Here is a 19977-nt window from a genome sequence, read left to right as displayed (position 1 = left end):
TCCCTGCCTCGCTGCTCATCCTCTCCTTCCCTAAGGGGAAGTGTGGAATGTTCTGGAAGGCAGGAGTCCCCACTCAGAATGTGGGGAGCGAGGGTACTGTTGGCCATACTTCAAGGAGGAGGAAGTATTCATTGGCTTGCCGTGATTCCTGGGCCCCAAATCAGGTGCCCCCCCACCTCTACCTTTTGAAGTCATCTCTTCTAAAGGGCACATCCTAAGGTGTCTGAGTCTGGATTTGCGCATGTGCAGCTCTGGCAGTGGAAGGCAGGGGGGCAGGGAAGGAGCACAAGGTGCTCTTTGTGAAGAGCAAGTTCAGTTTGTGCAAAGTGGAAAGATTGCAAAACAGTCCTGGGAGAGGGGAGGGGGCGGGGGATCCAAATTCATCCTAGCCCACTGAACCCCCATGACTTGACTTCTGCTAGCCCCTTCTGGGCTTAGCACGAGTTTCTGACACGCCCAGGCCATGGAGCACCCCACAAAGCTCTGACCCACCATGAGTGAGTCCTGGGGAGTTATCTCCCCCCGCCGTGACTAGTAGATATGATGGAGATAACACGGTCACAGTCCCATGGGAAATAAATTCCACGCATGCACCCACTTACATTTGAAAGGCTCCAACTGCTGGAGGCCAGACTGTTTAACCGATCTGTAAGGAAGGGAATTTTGGAATTTTCTGTGAGCCTTCCAGGCCTCCTGCATCTCATCCCTCTCACTGGGTAAAAGAATGGAAAAAAGAGATGCTCATTTGGGATAGAGTAGCGTGTGGGAAAATCAGCACATGAGCGTGGCTTTTGTAATATTTAATCTAAGGGTAAGAGTTTTGATAATTATAAATTTGTAGGAGGAAACGATGTCCTTGCTCTAAATATATCACATACCTCAGGATCCTGGAGAAGGTTCTGGTTTGCATGTTGTAGCGGCTGGATGGACACTTGGAAGGACTACAGAGGGAATTTGGGCACGGGCTGAGAAACTGGGCTGGAGAAGTCACTCCTCCGAGCCCGTGATTCTGGGAAAGCTGGAGGTGCCAATTCATTTTGATAAGGGAACCGCAGGTTTTTTTTTTCAAGATTTTATTTATTTGTTAGAGAGAGTGAGCACAGGCAGACAGGGTGGCAGGCAGAGGCAGAGGGAGAAGCAGGCTCCCCGCCGAGCAAGGAGCCCGATGTGGGACTTGATCCCAGGACGCCGGGATCATGACCCGAGCCGAAGGCAGCTGCTTAACCAACTGAGTCACCCAGGCGTCCCGGGAACCGTAGTTTTTAAAGTACAGGATTATAGAGATGGGAGAACAAAGTAAGGGTTGCCAGAGGTTAGGGATGGCAGTGGGGGTGGGGGTCAGAGTGGGTGTGACTACAGACGGATACACCAGGGAGATCTTTGCGGTGACAGAATAGTTTTTTTTTTTTTTTTACTTTGATTGTGGTGGTGGTCACACAAATCTATACATGTAATTAAAAATGACTGCACACACACATTGTACCTATGTCAGTTTTCTGGGCTTTCTACGGTACTATAATTACATGCGATGTAATTAGCGCGGGAGATTAGGTGCAGGGTAACTTCCTGTGAATCTATCCTTATTTCAAAGTAAAAAGTCTAAAAAATCCAGGCACAGTTCTGCATTTTATTTTTTAATTTTTAATTTATTTTTAGTTTTTAAAAGATTTTATTTATTTATTTATTTGAGAGAGAGAGAGAGACAGGGAGAGCAGGAACATAAGCAGGGGGAGTGGGAGAGGGAAAGCAGCCTTCCCGCCAAGCAGGGAGCCCAATGCGGGGCTCGATCCCAGGACCTGGGGATCATGACCTGAGCCGAAGGCAGATGCTTAACGACTGAGCCACCCAGGTGCCCCTAAAATTTTTTAAAAAATTTATTTGTCAGAGATAGAGAACAAGTAGGGAGAGCAGCAGGCAGAGGGAGAAGCAGGCTCCCCATGAGCAGGGAGCCCAATGTGGGGCTCGATCCCAGGACCCCAGGATTGTGACCTGAACTGAAGGCAGATGTTTAACCGCTTAACCCACTGAGCCACCCAGGTGTCCCTCAGGCATTTCTTTTAAGTGACCACAAAGCTTTTAATTTATCCCATTTTTCTTTTTCAGAGAACCCTCCCCACAGGTCCCCACCCCCAGACACCGTAACTGTTGAGAATTAGAACTACAGACTTAAGGAGAAACTTTTCCTTTTCATCACTGGCAGAAAACAAAATCAGAGAATGAAGGTGCCCTCTTTTTTATTTTACAGATCTGACGTGTCAGATGGAGGCTCTTTGGTTGGTGAAGCCTCGAGCAGACTGGGAAGATTGTATATCTGACTAGGCCAACACTTCTCCCTGCCGTGGAAAAAAAAAGAAAAGCAGAAACATGTTAAATTCCTTTCATGCCTTCTATATGAACAGAAGCATAAGGGTAGGAAAGGAGGGAGAGGGCAGGCCAGGGCAGTTGGGGGTCTTGTGGTTCTCGAATGAGAGGCTCTTCTCAGCTCAAAGGGAGCTGTGCTTCTGGGTTGAGAGACTGCCCCACGAGGTCAGGCACCGGGAAGAAAAATAGTTCAGCTAGCCTCAGAGAGGGGGAGTTTGAGTTGAAGGGGGAAATGTGACCCAGCTTCTCCTCCCCACCTTCCCAAGTACACCAGAGGAGGAGATGGACCAAGCCTGGGCCCTTCAGTGGGAAAAAGGTGGCTGTAATGGGCAGGTTCTACAGGAATGTGGCTGCATGCTGTCAGCCTCCTGACACACGCTGGCTCCCAGAGGCCCCATCTTGGCCTTCTTAGATTCCATGCATCTCCCTGAAACTTTGCTCAAGCAACCAAATGCTTGACTGTATGCTGCCGCATCTTATTCTCTTCCGTTGGGTCCCGGGCCTGCTGGGTTCAAACACTAGTTCTACCACTTACTAGCTATGTGATCTTGGGCAAGTTGTCTTAACCTCTCGGCTCCTCGGTTTGCTCATCTGTTGAACAGGGGGAATACCCGCCTTACAGGGTTTGTCCAGGGTCTGGCGCCTACTAGGTGCTTCGCAAGGGTCAACTTCTCTTTGTTCACCGTTTCCCATGGGGATGCCACATCGTTCACCAGACTGGAAGCTCCTGGAGAGAGCTTCTTTCTCTTCCCTGCCCCCTGCCCCCCACCCAGCATATGGTTGGGCACACAGCACACTGTTAATGAGTCCTTATTGGCTAGGCTGAATGGACCTTTCCTGGCTACCTCAGTGATGCTGCTGGAGACCCAAAAATGGGTATAAGGGATTTATCAGTATTCTGTTTCAAAGATATGAAGGTAATATCCTGAATTCTTACTTCCTTGATACATTGTTACAGTAAAACAGTCTATGTGCTAAGGCCTGCCTTTAGTGTGAGTATAATTTTATAATTTATCTTTTAAAATATCTTTTAAAATATAATTTACCTTTAAAATATCTTTTAAAATAAAATATAAAATTTGTCGTATAAAAATACAGATTTTCAGACAATTATGTAGCTCAAGTAAAATTAAAGCCAATGCCTAAGTATCTTGACAAAATGGCATCTTGATTGGTTTATCAGGAGTGGAGCAGGAAAAGAAATCAGCTAGACTGACATACTCATTACCACAGAATTCAGAAGGTTCTTAAAGATAGCAAAAGAATCTGAAATTGACACAGTCACTTCTTTTTTATTTATTTTTTAAATTTAATCTGATTTCTTTTCAGTGTAACAGAATTCATTGTTTATGCACCTAAACTCCACTGTTTCAGGACCACACCTCGATCTGTAGTCATTTGTGAGGGACCGTGGAAAGAGGAATGGATCCAAACCTGAACACCAGGGGCACCATCTCAGATTAAGTCATCCATTCACTCATTCAGGCAACACATATTTACGGAGTGCCTGCCATGGGGCTAGGCTCTATGCTTCACAGACACGATCCTGCTCTGTGTGAAATTTACTGTCAGTCACTTCATTTCTCTGGGTCTCATGATCCCCATCTGTCAAATGGTAACAAATCTATTTCTATCGCAATTATAAGAATTCTAGAAAGAAGTGCAGGGGCCAGAGCCTTGCAGACTGTTATTGTTCTCTGCTGCTGTCCTCTATGTAATGGCCACAAGAATAGCTCGCAATCATTTGAAAATTATGTCCAAACTCTATTTCAAGGGGGCTGAGTATGTTCTGCCTATCTCATTTTCTTTCCTTACATGTTGCCAAGCCAACCAAGCCCAGAGTGAGCAGGAGGGACAGAGAGATCTACAATACTGAGCTGAAGCATTATAGTGAATAGCACTCCACTTCCTGTTCTCCAATGGGTCAGATTTCACATATGGTTCTTGTGATGGGTTGAATCAGGTCCCCTCACCCCCCATCCCGCCCCTGTAAGATATGCTGAAGCTCTAACTCTGGGTACCTGTGAATGTGACCTTATGGAAACAGGGTCTTTGCAGATGTAATCAAGTTAAGAGAGGTCATTAGGGTGGGCCCCGATCCAATATGACTGATATCCTTAGAAGAGGGGAATTGAACAGACGCAGACACAGAGAGAATGTCGTGTGAACACACACAGAGACACAGAGGGAAGACAGCTAGAGAAAGATGGGGGCAGAGATTAAAGCCGTGCAGCAACCAGCCAGGAAACCGGGGGCGGGGGGGGGGGGCTACCAGAAGCTGGAAGAGGCAAGGAAGGATCCTGCCCTAGAGGCTTCCGAGGGAGCATGCCCCTGCCACACTTTGATTTCAAACTCTAGCTTCTGGAACTGAGAGAACGAATTTCTAATGTGTTAAGCCACCCCCATTTGTGGTCACTTGTTACAGAAGCCCTAGGGAACAAACACAGTCCCCAAACAGAAACAGCTCCACTGTGGACTTCCCTCAGCCCTCCATGTAGTCATGGTGACTCTCCTTTTCTGTACAAGAACCCACATGAAAACAATGCCTTGATCCCAGTGCCTAAAAATGTGGATCTCCAGAATGGCAGATCCAATGTTTTTCAAATAAGTCAGAATGGGAAGTAAGAACGCCCCCCCACCTTTAGCTTCTGTGCTCCTAAGTTGGATGGAAAATAGTTAAGAGTAGGCAGGCATGGGTCCTATAGGCATGGGGCTGACTAAGCAGGCCGCTGCTGCGGGCCCTCAGCATGGAGACCACCTTGGGAAGGCCATGGAGTCCATTCTGGGTCCTGATAAAGGCCAGTGGGCTTAGAGGAGATCTGACCTCATTTAAGGCTTCCAAGCACTGCCAGCTTGTCTTCACCTAGACTTCACTCTTGCAGCCATCCAGGGGCTGCTGTCCTAGCAAAGGAGGTATCCCTTCCGTAGGACAAATGAGCAACTCATTTAATCAATGCATAGGTGTTATTTTGAAAATTACTATTTGGCAACCACCATAGTGAGCACGAATTCAGGCAAGAGTCATTAATGGATCCTAAAACTGGAGAGTGAAAGTTTTATGAGAAACATGTTATTTTTATGTAGTCTCAAAGTATCTCCTCATACATTAGTTATTAAGTACAAAAAGAAAAGTCACATTTTTTTTTAGAGAGCGAGGGTATGGAGGAGCAGGTGGAGAGGGAGAGAGAGAATCAAGCAGATTCCACACCCAGCATGGAGCTTGATGCAGGGCTTGATCTCAAGACCCTGAGATCATGACCTGAGCCAAAATCAAGAGTTGGACTCTTAACTGACTGAGCCACTTGGGCGCCCTATGAAAAATCATACCTTTATGGCAGAAAAACATGGCAGGCATTTAACCAATTAATCCAAGTTAACATCACCAACAATCATAGATGCCTTTTTATGTTTTGCTCATGCCAGAAATGTGCAACCTCTCATCATGAGGACACATCAGGCAAACCAACTGGGGGACATTCTACAAAGTAACTGGCCTGTACTCTTCTAAAAGCTTGATGTCATGAAAGACAAAGAAAGGCTGGGGGCTGTTCTAGGTTGACGGACACTTGAGAGAATCAAGAGACATGACAACCAAATATAATGTGTGATCCTCGACTGTATCATGGACCAGAAGAGAAATAGCTAGGAAGGACATTCTCAGGAAAATAAGCACAACAGGAATATGGCCTGTGTGGTGAATCCGCGTTATACTTCTTGAATTTGCCAACCTATACATGTTTGTCTAACAGAATGTCTCGTTCTTAGGAAATACATACTGAAGTACTGGGGGCAAAGGAATATGATTCTGCAACTCAGTCTAAAGAGCTTCACACAAAAATGTGTGTGTGTGTGTGTGTGTGTGTGTGTGCATGCGTGTGTGTGTGTGTGTCTGTAGGGAGAATGGTTATTGTAACAGGATGCTAACAACAGATGAATCTTGATAAAGATGAAACATGAAGGTTCTTGTTACTACTTTTGCATACAATTTTCTGTACGTTGAAAGTCATAAAATTGTAAAAATGACATATTTTGAGTAACCACGTGCCTGATGCTGTGCTGAGTGTGAGGTATTCAAGGGAGCGTGAGACATGGTCTTGATCCTTAACCCAGGAGCTCGTCATCTGGGATGGAAGCACATTCTGGCGTGCTAAAGGAAGCTGCGAGAGTGCAGGGAAGGCATGCTAAACCCAGGCTGCCTGGGGAATGGGGCCAGAGGGGGCTGTGTCCAGAGGGGGCAAAGGGGAGGCTTCAAAGTAGGGGGAACTAATTCAGTCTGGGGTGCTGGTGGGCTATGCAAGCAGGACTGAATGACAGACTGTGGGACATAGGGAAGATGCCCAGGTCTGCAGGCAGCAAGGGGAAGCCACCTGCCCCCTGAGGACAGACAACAAGGCATGGATTGGCAGGTGTTGGGGGCCAGGCCAAAGTCACCATAGCTTCTGAGGTAACAGAAGGAATGCCTACATAAGCAAAATAACTTCAGGCTGAAAGGTTGAACACAAGTGTGCTTACTGATGGCATAGGGTGAACTTGGCAGGGCCATATACTGAATGTCCCGGAGACATCAGCTCCCAGATTGATAACTATACGTAACTGGGATAAGGGCATGGCCCCAAATTAGTTAGGAGGCCTAATAATAGACTGCAAGGTAGGAAGAGAATGTCAAGCGATCATAAGAAACTAAAGAAGTGATTTTTTGAGAACACGATGAGCTTCCCCAGCAAGAAGGATAAGGTGGTACCCAATTAACACACAACCGGATGGGGAGAGGTTGTTGTTAACAGGAAAACTCCCGAGGACAGTACAGGGTCCTAGACTAAAGGGAACGAGGGAGGCAGCACTGCTCTTTCAGAAGGTGATGGGGAATGGGAATTTCCACTCAATTACAAGATACAAGGGCTGGGATGAGAAAGAACATGGATATTCCTAGCAAGAGCCCGGTGGGAGCTCATTTGTTTTCCTTTCTTTGGAAAACCTTTATATTATGGAAAATTTACAAAAATAATGAGAACACTATTAGCTTAAACTGCATGAAAGGGCTGCGATGTGACCATTTTTGCCTTGCTAAAGGGGCTCATTCATGTTTCAGATGAAAATGAACCTCCATATACCCATCACCCAGGCTCAGCCATTATTTCAATACACAGTCAATTCACTGCAGCCAAATTCCCACCCATGACCCTGGCAAGCTCACTGGTTTGAAGTAAAACCTCTCTGGTGGGAGTTTTTGTTGTGCTTTTATTTGAATGATTTACTATCTAAAAAAAGAGCTCCAAAATACACATAGATATATATATATACCTGTATATAATATTTTTAGTTAATTAGTTTATTCCCTCAGTAAGTAATATACTCACATGGCTCAAAATTTAAAAGGCACGTCACATTGTACACCTTGAATACATACAATTCTTATTTGTCAATTATACTTCCATAAAGCAAAAAAAAAAGAAAGAAAGAAAGAAAGAAAGAAAAGAAAGAAAGAAAAAAGCTATAAACAAAAGGACAAGTGAAAAGTTGCTTTCCAAACAGATCCTGTCACCCAGCCAACAGTTCTCCCTCCTCAGAGGCAGCCTATATGAACAGTTTTTTCTGTGTCCTTCGGGAGGTGTCTTATGCATGTGTTAGCAAAGAGACGGTAAACTATTCCCACTGATCTCTGTACCTGGCTTCTTCTACCAAATAAGAGAAACGTCCCCCTTTTCTCAGCTACCCAGCATTCCCATTTTATGAGGCGCAGTTTATTCAACGAACGCATGCTGGCTGGACTTCCGGGCTGCTTCTGACCTGTGGCCATCCCAGACAATGCTGTCCTGATTCAACGGGGGCCACAATCGTTGCGCACCAAAGCAAGTAAGTATATCTGGATGAGAAACCCCTAAAAGGTGATCTGCCGGCTGAGAGGTACCATGCATTTGCAATTTCGATGGATACGGCCAAGCTGTCCTCCATCAGCTGGGCTTACGCGAAAGCTCTCTTCACCCTGCTATCCGCACACCTTCCCGCTGCACTTCCCGCTTCCTCCCAGGGCTCCGTAGGAGAGGTTTCAACATCTCAGAAATAGCCCCCTGACCTCGGCTTCCTACTGGTCTCCCTCTACCCTGTTGGTGCCACCAGGCTGTCCTTCCTCCCTTCTCCTTTCCTAGATGCCATCAGGAGCCTGCTGGCATCTCTTCCTCCTTCCAAGTCGGGCCCATGAGCAGGCACTTAGCCACACTAGCACTGACCGCTGGACTCACTCTCCCAGTGACCTTCGGCAGCACCTGCTCTGCCAATCCCCAGCCCTGTGAAAACCCCACCGCCCATCCTCTCCACCCCCCCACTCCCTGGCTGCTAGCTTTTGCTGGAGAAGGTCATGAAGTTGGCTCCGCTACAAAGCCAGGACAGCCAGCCTCAGCGGGGCCCCAAGGGCTACAAGGCAATCCTTTTATATATCTGTATCAAATTTCTCCCAGTGATTGTTCCAAATCCTCTCCCTCTCCTCAGATCCCCTATCCATCCCCCTCCACCTGACCCCTCAGTAGGGGGCCAGCTTTGGATTTCAGTGATAGGACTCAGTCATGGGGCAGGAACTCCCTCCCTTCTCCCTCTTCCTCTTGCCCTTCCCCAGCTCTCTGCCTTTCTTCCACCCCTCAGCCTCATGGGGATGAGAGACTTCCTCCTCCTCAACACTTAGGTTCTCCTGCTCTCTCCTGCACTTGGTTCCAGGAGCCATTCTCTTTCCCTTGGGGCAAGCTCCCCCTTCCCACTGGTGTTCCTCCTCTCAGTCTAGAAACACTTCCCACAAATCTGTGTCGCTGCTCTACACTACCACCAAACTTGTAAAATGTAGGCATCTTTAAAATTACACAAGTAATTCCTGCCTCCTGGCGGCACTTCCTCCTTCCGAGTCAGCCCCCAAATTTAACACAAAAATCAGAAAATTATCAGCAGAAAGCAAAGAAAAGCTACCCACAATCGCATCAGCCTACTGTTACTATTTTGATATATTTCTTTCCAAGCTTTTTATATGTACATCTATACATTTATATATCTATATGTACTTTTTAAAGATTTTATTTATTTTTCAGAGAGAGAGAGAGAGATAGAGCAAGCATGAGCAGAGGGGAGGGACAGAGGGAGAAGCAGGCTCTCCACTGAGCGAGAAGCCCGATGTGGGACTCATCCCAGGACTCCAGGGTCATGACCTGAGCCAAAGGCAGACGCTTAACCGACTGAGCCACCCAGGCGCCCCTGTACGTATTTTTCCTTACAAAAGTGGATCATAGTGTACACATTGTTTGTCATAATACATTTCAGACATCTCAGCTTTGCTACTTATTAGCTGTCTGACCCTGGATAAGTAAATTCACTTCCCTGAATCCATTTCCTCCTGTGTAAAATAAGGACTATTATAGTAACTACCTCACAGGGCTGTTGTGAGGATTAAATGAGATAAAAATATATAAAAACACTTATCACAGTGCCTGAATTAATGCTAGCTATGACGATCATCCCACATCAATAAATACAGCGCCACATAATTTAATGAGTTCTGTCACTGCTGTGTCTAATAGGAATGAAGAAAGCACCACAATGAGTCACCAACACACACTCATTTAGCATATGAGCAAGTGTGTCTGTTGGAAAAACTCCGACAAGCAGAATTACTCATTCAAAGGCTACGCGCATCTATAATTTTGATAGATGGTGCCAAATTGCCCTCCAGCACGTGGGAGTTACTGTGATTTCTCCAACTTAACTCTGATTGATGGATATCGAGGATGTCTCAAATTTTTCATGGATACAAACTCAGACTGTGACGAACATTTTTATAACCAAATCTTTGCATAGATCCATGATCATTTATTCAGGGTAGAGGCAAGAGCATAAGTAAATGCACAGAGATGGGGGAGCAAATGGTAATGCTCAGGGCACCGCTGGCATCAGCGACATACAGAGAGAATGACAAGAGGCAAGGCTGGAAAACAGAGCGGGACCAGATTACAAAGGATGGCCAATGCCACGGTCATTCAGTCTGTCGGTCATCAAGTGTCTGCCTTCGGCTCAGGTCATGATCCCAGGGTCCTAGGATGGAGTCCCACATTGGGTTCCCTGCTCGGCGGGGAGTCTGCTCCTCCCTCTCATACTCCCCCTGCTTGTGTTCCCTCTCTCTCTCTCAAATAAATAAATAAAATATTTAAAAAAAGATTAAAATTGTGCGCTTTGGATTTGCCAGGTAGCTGAGCAAATTGCACACAGCAGATAAGTCTGTCTTCATAATAACTCCATGCTACAGGTGCCACTATTGTCCCCAGGGTGAAACCTGGACACCACATAACCCTCCCAAGTCTCAGCTTGCTCCTAAACAAATGGCGACAATAATGGGGATAAAAGAGAGAAGGCCCATGGCCTCTGTCCGCCCTTCGTTGTGCTGGGGGAGCCCTGGAGAGGGGGCAGGAAAGGGATGGAAGCTCCCAGCTACATCATCCCCTGACCACTGCCCCCCCAAATTCCAACAACTAATGTTAGAACTAAATTAATGCTTTAAAATACAAACAACCCTTCCTGGGGTTAAATTCACTGGTCACCTTAAATTTTCTGTGAAGAACTTTAATCAGAATGTCCCCATTGATTTCAGACTTGCTAGGATAGGAGGTTTCCTTTTTCATTTCCGTGTAGTTAATGTACAGTGTGGTATTAGTTTCAGATATACAAGACAGTGACCCAACACTTCCATACATCTCCCGGGGCTTCTCACGACAAATGCTCTCCTCAGTTCCCACTCCCTATTTCCCCCAGGCCCCAGCCTCCCTCCCTCCTGGTAAGGAGCAGCATGTTCTTTATAGTTAAGAGTCTTTTGGTTTGTCTCTTTGGTGTTCTGTTTGGTTATTTTGCTTCTTAAATTCCACATCTGAGTGAAATCCTATGGTGTCTGTCCTTCTCTGATTGACTTACTTCGTTATAACCTCTAGCTCCATCCATGTCATTGCAAATGGTGAAATTTCATTCTTTTTTTATGACTGAGTAATATCCCATTGCGTGTGTGTGTGTGTGTGTGTGTGTGTGTATTCATACCGCATCTTTATCCATTCACCTATCGACAGACACTTGGGTTGTTCCCACATCTTGGCTATTGTGGATAATGCTGCTATAAACATAGGGGTAAAAAAAATAGGGGTGCACGTATCCCTTCAAATTAGTGTTTTTGTATTCTTTGGGTAAATACCCAGTAGTGGAAATACTGGATCATGGGTGGTTCTATTTTTTTTAAGATTATTTATTTACTTATTTAAGAGACAGAGAGAGAGAGAGAGAGTGCATGAGCCAGGGGAGGGGCAGAGAAACAGACTCCCCACTGAGCAGGGAGCCCGACATGGGGCCTGACCCCAGGATCCTGGGATCATGACCTGAGCCACAGGCAGATGCTTAACCCACTAAGCCACTCAGATGCTCGGGTAGTTCTACTTTTAACTTTTTGAGGAACCTCTGTACTGTTTTCCACACTGAATGTATGAGTTGGCATTCCCACTAATAGTGTATGAGGGTTCCTTTTCTTTACATGGGATGGGAGTTTTGATTAGAAGAGGGAAGAAGATGAGCCCCTGGAACATTGGCCCCAGTCCCTTTCGGCAGAGGGCAAACGTGGGCAAACACCAGTGGAGGAAAGGAGGCCAGCACCAGGGCAGCTGGAGGGAAACAGGCAGCAGAAAGCAAGGTGGGCGGAAACGGGGACAAACTATGTCAACTTCAATTTTCTCCACTTTACGTCCTTTGGGGGAAAGAAGTAGAATATAAACACACTAAATGATACATCAGTACAGACACAGTGCCCGGGTTCTCTTAACCTGCTTGGTCTCTCAAAGCATACTCCTGCTGTTGAACTTCCTGCGGAGCATGCTTTGTTTCTAAAAAACGAAGCCATTCCGTTCACAGGAAACAACAGGGGACTCTGAACCACTCAATCGAAGAATCTGAACCAGAGATATGTTTTTCCCTGGTTTCAGTGACCATTGACTAATAATTCCACAAAGTCACACAGAAGAATCCAGGTTCTGTGACAGGCTTACAACCAAGGAAAGGTCAATATAATACAGTAATTCCAGGACATGCACATTGGTGCAGTCCTTCAACGTTTGGTGTAGAGTAAATAATATTTTTAAATGTCTTAGAGAAAATGGGAGATTAAAGAAAAGCTTCTCACAGAAACAAAAAAGCGAGGCACAGAAGGGGTTGGTTTTCTGGTGCATGGCAGGCATTGGCAAATGACCCCAAATAGCCCCCAAATGTGATGTGTCAATGTGGGTCCTAGATCACAGAGGAAAACGGTACTAAGTCTGTTTTGTGCAGACTGTCTGTGATCGGACAGAGCTCCCTAGAGGTAAGCACACTACTCCTGATTTCGCAATGTAGAAAAGAAGAGATCAAAGTGCTTTTGTAGATGGTCTGGTAAATGGGGCACCACATTTTCTAGTACATGAATGGCTTCCTTTTATTGCCTAGCTTTTGAGGAGTCCCAGACAAGACTCAAACAACCCTGGCTCAAGTGAGATTAACAAAGCTTGTTGCTTGGTAACATGTATTCTATAAACCCCTGGACCTTGGGTAAGGTGAACACCAAGTACATCAAGTGTTTTATTTCATTTGTTAAAAAATTCCTTTCTTGTCAAAGGCTGATTCCATCCTTCATATTTTCCAGATACCCACAGCCCCTAACCAACAGGACACTGGCAAATATCTCTGAAGTCAGACTCTTCTCTTGTTGTTTAGTGAGGGAGGTTGGGAGGCCACATATACATTTCCTATGTCACTGGGAGCTTAGTAGGCCACAGCTTCTCTTTGAGTATGATTTATCTATGAATTTATCTCAAAATTAACTAAAAGAAGTGGGAAGTCATATGAAGTTATTCCTAAGAGTTTTAGAAGACTCTGGAAAAGGTCAGGTTAGGGGCGCCTGGGTGGCTCAGTGGGTTAAGCCTCTGCCTTCAGCTCGGGTCATGATCTCAGGGTCCTGGGATCGAGCCCCACATTGGGCTCTCTGCTCAGCGGGGAGCCTGCTTCCCCCACTCTCTCTGCCTGCCTCTCTGCCTTCTTGTGATCTCTCTCTGTCAAATAAATAAATAAAATCTTAAAAAAAGAAAGGTCAGTTTATTTTCTAAATCAACTGGGATTATCTTTTGAAGGAAGTATGCCCTTTAGCTGATCATTTTAAATGGTAATGAATAATTGCATTTGGCCAAATAACAAAACCCAAGATCTATAAGGTAAATTTTTTTTGAAAATAAATATAATCTGATGAAAACTTTCTATTTTCTATTTTTTCAATGAACATTTTAAAAATAAAATAAACATATTTAAACATATTTCCTTACTTTCACTGATGGCTTTCCTATCCTAAGTAACAGTTAACACAACAAATCCTTTAGAAAAGCAGGATCTGGAAATGAAAACACTGTTTAAATGAACCACACACATGAACTACTTAAATGAACATGCACTGCTGGTGGGCATATAAAATGGTGAAATCACGTTGGAAAACAGCTGGGAATTTCATAATAAAGTTACACATGCACTCACAATTATAATATACCAATTCTACTAGGTATTTACTCAAGAGAAATTAAAATATACATCCACACAGAAGTTAAAACTCAAATATTTATAGCAGCTTTATTCATAATGGCCCCCAATTGGAAACAACCCATATGGGCATCAAAAGGTGAATAAATTGCGCCTTATTCATACAATGAAATATGACTCAACAATAAAACGTAAAGAACTACTGATATGGGAAGCAGCATGGATAGTCTACATTCTAAGCAAAACCAGCCAGACACAAAAGACTACATATTACATGATTAAATATGCACACGAAATTTTATAAAAGAGAATCTAATCTATAGTAATAAAGAAAGGGAGGTCAGTGATGACCTGAAGCCAGCAGAGGGGGTGGATGGTAACTATAAAGGAGCATTTTCCCGCGGCAATGGAAGTGGTCTATACCTGGATTGCAAGCTTAAAATGGGTACAATCTGTGATAAATATGTAAATTATATCTCAATAAAGTTGATTTTACGAATTACTGTAAATGGAAAACTCTTAAAAAGTTGAAGACTTTTGGGGCGCCTGGGTGGCTCAGTGGGCTAAAACCTCTGCCTTCGGCTCAGGTCATGATCCCAGAGTCCTGGGACTGAGCCCCGCATTGAGCTCTCTGCTCCGCGGGGAGCCTGCTTCCCTCTCACTCTCTGCCTGCCTCTCTGCCGACTTGTGATCTCTGTCTGTCAAATAAATAAATAAAACCTTTTTTTAAAGATTATTTATTTATTTATTTATTTATTTGACAGACAGAGATCACAAGTGGACAGAGAGGCAGGCAGAGAGAGAGAGAGAGAGAGGAGGAAGCAGGCCTCCCGCCAAACAGAGAGCCCGATGCAGGGCTCGATCCCAGAACCCTGGGATCATGACCTGAGCTGAAGGCAGAGGCTTTAACCCACTGAGCCACCCAGGTGCCCCAATAAATAAAATCTTTTTAAAAAAAGTTGAAGACTTTTAAAAATATTTTCCTGATTTTTATTTTATTTTTTATATTTTTTAAATAATTTCTATGCCCAATGTGGGGCTCAAACTCACAACAAGATCGAGAGTCACATCTCAGGGCACCTGGATGGCTCATTGGATTAAAGCCTCTGCCTTTGGCTCAGGTCATGATCCCAGGGTCCTGGGATTAAGCCCCGCATCGGGCTCTCTCTCTCTACCTCCCTCTCTGCCTACTTGTGATCTCTCTCTTTCTGTGTCAAATAAATAAATAAAATCTTTTTAAAAAAGAGAGAGAGTCAGTCACATCTCTACCGAACTGAGCCAGCGAGGTACCCCCAAAAGTTGAAGATTTAAAGTTACTTTTAGCAAGTATACTTATTAAACATCCTGTGTAAACTATGCACCAAGACAGAGTCCCTACAATGGGGGAAACTATTCTCTTAAAAAAAAACAGTGTGGAGGTTCCTCAAAAAATTAAAAATATTGTCTTTTGGTGCTGGGAAAATTGGACAGCTATGTGTAGAAGAATGAAACTCGACCATTCTCTTACACCATACACAAAGGTAAACTTGAAATGGATAAAAGACCTCAGTGTGAGGCAGGAATCTATTAAATCCTAGAGGAGAACATAGGCAGTAACCTCTTCAACATTGGCCACTGCAACTCCTTTCAAGACAAGTCTCCAAAGGCAAAGGAAACAAAAGCAAAAATGAAGTTTTGGGACTTCATCAAGATCAAAAGCTTCTGCACAGCAAAGGAAAGTCAACAAAACAAAGAGGCAACCCACAGAATTGGAGAAGATATTCGCAAATGACACTAGGGACAAAGGGGTGATATCCAAGATCTATAAAGAACTCCTCAAACTCAACACACACAAAACAGAAAATCACGTCAAAAAATGGGCAGAAGATATGAACAGACACTTCTCCAAAGAAGACATACAAATGGCTAACAGACACATGAAAAAAGGTTCATCCTCATTAGCCATCAGGGAGATTCAAATCAAAACCACATTGAGATACCACCTGACACCAGTTAGAATGGCCAAAATCAACAAGACAGTAAACAACATGTGTTGGAGAGGATGTGGAGAAAGGCGAACCCTCTTACACTGTTGGTGGGAATGCAAGGTGGTGCAGCCACTTTGGAAAATAGTGTGGAGATTCCTGAAGAAATTAAAAATACAGCTTCCCTATGACCCTGCAATTGCACTACTGGGTGTTTACCCCAAAGATACAGATGTAGTGAAAAGAATGTTCATAGCAGCAATGTCCACAATAGCCAAACTGTGTAAAAAGCCAAGACACCCTTCAACAGATGAATGGATAAAGAAGATATGGTCCATATACACAATGGAGTATTACTCAGCCATCAGAAAGGATGAATATCCAACTTTTGCATCAACATGGATGGGACTGGAGGGGATTATGCTGAGTGAAATAAGTCAAGCAGAGAAAGTCTATTATCACATGGTCTCATTTATGGAACATAAGGAATAGCATGGAAGACATTAGGAGAAGGAAAGGAAAAGTGATGGGGGAGGATATTGGAGGGGAAGACAAACCATGAGAGACTGTGGACTTCGAGAAACAAACTGGGGGTTTGTGGGGGCGATGGGTGAGCACAGTGATGGGTATTAAGGAGGGCACGGATTGCATGGAGCACTGGGTGTTATACACAAACAATGAATCATGGAACACTACATTAAAAACTAATGATGTACTGTACGATGACTAACATAACACAGTTAAAAAAAATGAAACACACAGCATGAAGTGGCTGAGTGGGGCAGTGGCAGCAGCCTCGTGGATCAGTGATGCAGATCTTTGCAAAGACTCTGATGGGCAAGATGGTCACCCTCGAGGCTGAGCCCAGTGACATCATTTTTTAAAAAAGATTTTATTTATTTGTCAGGGAGAGAGAGAGAGAGAGTGAGCATGCACAAGCTGGGGGAGCGGCAGGCAGAGGGAGAAGCAGGTTCCCTGCTGAGCAAGGAGACTGATGCGGGCCTCGATCCCAGGATCCCAAGATCATGACCTGAGCCGAAGGCAGATGCTCAACCAACTGAGCCACTGAGGTGCCCCACCCAGGGACATCACTAAGAATGTCAAAGCCAAAATCCAAGACAAGGAGGGCATCCCGCCTGACCAGCAGCATCTGACTTTTGCCGGCAAACGCTGGAGGATGGCCACACTCTCGGGCTGTAATATCCGGAAAGAGTTCACCCTGCACTTGGTGCTTCACCTGTGCGGCAGCATCATCTGGCCTTCCCTCCACCAGCTGGCGCAGAAGCAACAACTGTGACAAGGTGATCCGCCATGAGTGTTATTCTCATCTGCACCCCAGTGCTGTCAACGGCCGCCAAGAAAATTGAGGCCACACCAACGACCTGCGCTGCATGAAGGTCAAATAAGGCCCCTCCGCTGGCTTAGTTTGCCTGCAGGCCAGCCTCTTGCCCAAGCCTCAAGGCCCTGTGGCCCCAGTAAAGCTCGACTTCCATTGCCTGGGGCAGTGAAACAAACCAGCCAACAAACAAAACAACCGAGCACACAGGCACAGGTGCATGGCGGAAGGCACAGGGCTGATGCTGTTCGGGGCTGGTATATATAGTTTACCAGGATCTTTTCAATAGTGCCTGCCACGTGGGAGGCATGGCACCAGGGTTAAAAGGCAAAGGATTCATTAGGCTGGAAAGAAGACCAATGTAGAGACTAGGTTGGTCAGGGACCGGAGATCAGATCAAGCCCAAGAAATGATATTCCACATCACCACAAATCCTGGCTTGTCACTGTCATCTTGTTAGGGGACTCTCAAGAGAGAGGATGCAGCTTGACCTTGTCCAAAAACTGGAACCAACGATTGGGGGAAAGAGTAGAAAATGGTATAGGACAAGAGGTTCTTCAATTCCTTGGCTAGACTTCAGGGATTCTCTTGCTGTCCCCATCAGCACGAAAGCGCTTCTCATACTCCTTTCAGTGCTTGATAAAAAGTTCTACTAAACTTTTTAATAAATGCCGAAGACTGGGTAAGAAACTGATCTGGAATATTTTATTCATCTATATAGCTTAGAAATTAAAAGATGGGAAAATAGCTAATTCAGTATCTCTCATACATAATCTTATGATAGGATTCCGAGTACAGTCACACTGAACGGGGAAGTATTCGGAAATTACTTTTTTAATTAGAGAAATCGAATATCACAGTTTTTAAGGAACCGATCATGAGATGGGAAAAGAAACGCGTGGAGTGTTGTGGTCATTTCTGGGTACCACACTTGAAGGATATTCACAAACTGGAAAACTTTCAGAAGCCAATGGCGAGGATGGTACGAGGTCTAGAAACCATCTCATAAAGACTAGAACGGAAACCTAGAGGAGAAAGATGGTATTTGGCTTTTGCCAAATATCTGGTGATGGACATTTGGGTTGTTGCCACCTTTTGGCTACTGTGAATAATGCTGCAAAGAACATTAGCATATAAGTATCTGTTTGAGGGCTGGTTTTCAAGGAGTGGAAATCTTGGATCATATAATAATTCTATGTTTAATATTTCGAGGAACTGCCAAATTGTTTTCCACAGTCACTGCATGATTTGACATTCTAACCAGCAATGTACAAGGGTTCTATTTCTCCACATCCTCACCAATACTTGTTACTAGGGGCTGGATTTTGTTTATTTTGCGGCATTCCCTGTGACAAATTGGGACCAAATGATGGAAGATAGATTCCAGTTCACTATCAGGAAGCATTTTTGAATGAGCAGAACTTTCTGATAGTTGAAAGGTCCTTTGACTCTCCTTCAGTAAAAGTTCAAACAAAAGTAAGCGAAGAGTCCAATAAGAACGGTAAGGAGTCCTGATCCTCTCATCCCCTCCCTCATATAATTAAAAGCTGCAGATAGGTTTCTAAAATAGACTTATTTTAACTTCTCTTATTTCTTGATTATACAAGTAACCAATATTCCATGTGGAAAAATATGAAAATACAGACAAGCAAAGAGAAAAATAAATGAAAACAAAATCATCCATCTTCCCACCACCCAGAGACTTAAGCATTTTGGCATACAGCCTCACAAACCTTTTTCTGTTATATATCCATATAAAATACATACATATACTTTTTTAAAACAAAAATGAAATCCCATTAATCACACGGCTTTTTTACTTTACAATATAGTATAAACATCCTTCCATGTCAAGTGATGTATGACCATGTCATCACTCTTAATGGGTGCACAGATTTCCATGGAATGAATGTACTGTAATTTGTTTAACCCAGTGTTTTCCAAAGGGTCTACATAACATAAATCTTACAAGATGACCCTCAAAAACAAGAACTTAACTTAAACAGTTTAAAAATGCTTCCTACCGTATCTCTTTATCTCTTTCGTTGGGCTTTCACAGTGTGAAAGAAATGATTTTTAAATGATTTTCCTAAACTACTTGACCATAGACTCCTCAGGGCCTTCCCCTTCTTTCATTCTTCAGGACACTTACTTACTCACATTTTATCAAACACTCTGAGTAATGATGGCTTAACTCATCCTTTAATGTTAAATACTAGGGTTTCTGTTTTTTTTTTTTACACAGAATTTGCCATTTTAAACACTTTTAAGTATGCAATTCTGTGGCATTGATTACATTAACAATGTGCAACCATTCCCACTATCTAATCCCAAAACTTTTTCATCATCCCAAGCAGAAACTTTAAACATTAAGAATAACTCTCCAGGGGCCCCTGGGTGGCTCAGTGGGTTAAAGCCTCTGCCTTCGGCTCAGGTCATGATCCCAGGATCCTGGGATCGAGCCCCACATCGGGCTCTCTGATCAGCAGGGAGCCTGCTTCCCTTTCTCTCTACCTGCCTCTCTGCCTATTTGTGATCTCTGTCTGTCAAATAAATAGATAAAATCTTTTTAAAAAATTAAAAAAAAAAAGAATAACTCTCCATTCCTCCTCCCACCAGCCCCTAGTAACCTGTAATCTGTTCTATCTCTATGAATTTATCTATTTTAAATATCTCATGTAAGTGGAGTCATGCAGTATTTGTCCTTTTGCGTCTGGCTTATTTCACTTAGCATGTTTTCAAGTTTCATCCATGTGG

The 19977-nt window shown here is 44.2% G+C and overlaps 1 protein-coding gene and 1 pseudogene across 3 annotated transcripts in view; one reads left to right on the top strand and one right to left on the bottom strand.

Moving 5' to 3' along the window:
* Positions 1-1999: 1999 nt before the first annotated feature.
* LOC123935573 (P2R1A-PPP2R2A-interacting phosphatase regulator 1-like) overlaps positions 2000-19977 on the bottom strand; it is a 68775-nt gene continuing 50797 nt past the window's right edge. For all 3 annotated transcript variants that reach the window (XM_045996510.1, XM_045996512.1, XM_045996511.1), the window contains exon 12: positions 2000-2333. In XM_045996510.1, coding sequence (XP_045852466.1) covers positions 2240-2333 — 94 coding nt within the window. In that variant the 3' untranslated portion in view covers positions 2000-2239. The remainder of the gene's footprint in view (positions 2334-19977) is intronic.
* LOC123935574 lies at positions 16685-17290 on the top strand (annotated as a pseudogene).

This window comes from Meles meles, chromosome X (assembly GCF_922984935.1).
Source record: "Meles meles chromosome X, mMelMel3.1 paternal haplotype, whole genome shotgun sequence".
Lineage (NCBI taxonomy): Eukaryota > Metazoa > Chordata > Mammalia > Carnivora > Mustelidae > Meles > Meles meles.
The sequence above is the reverse complement of the archived record's forward strand: the minus strand, read 5'-3'. Positions and strand labels throughout refer to the sequence as shown.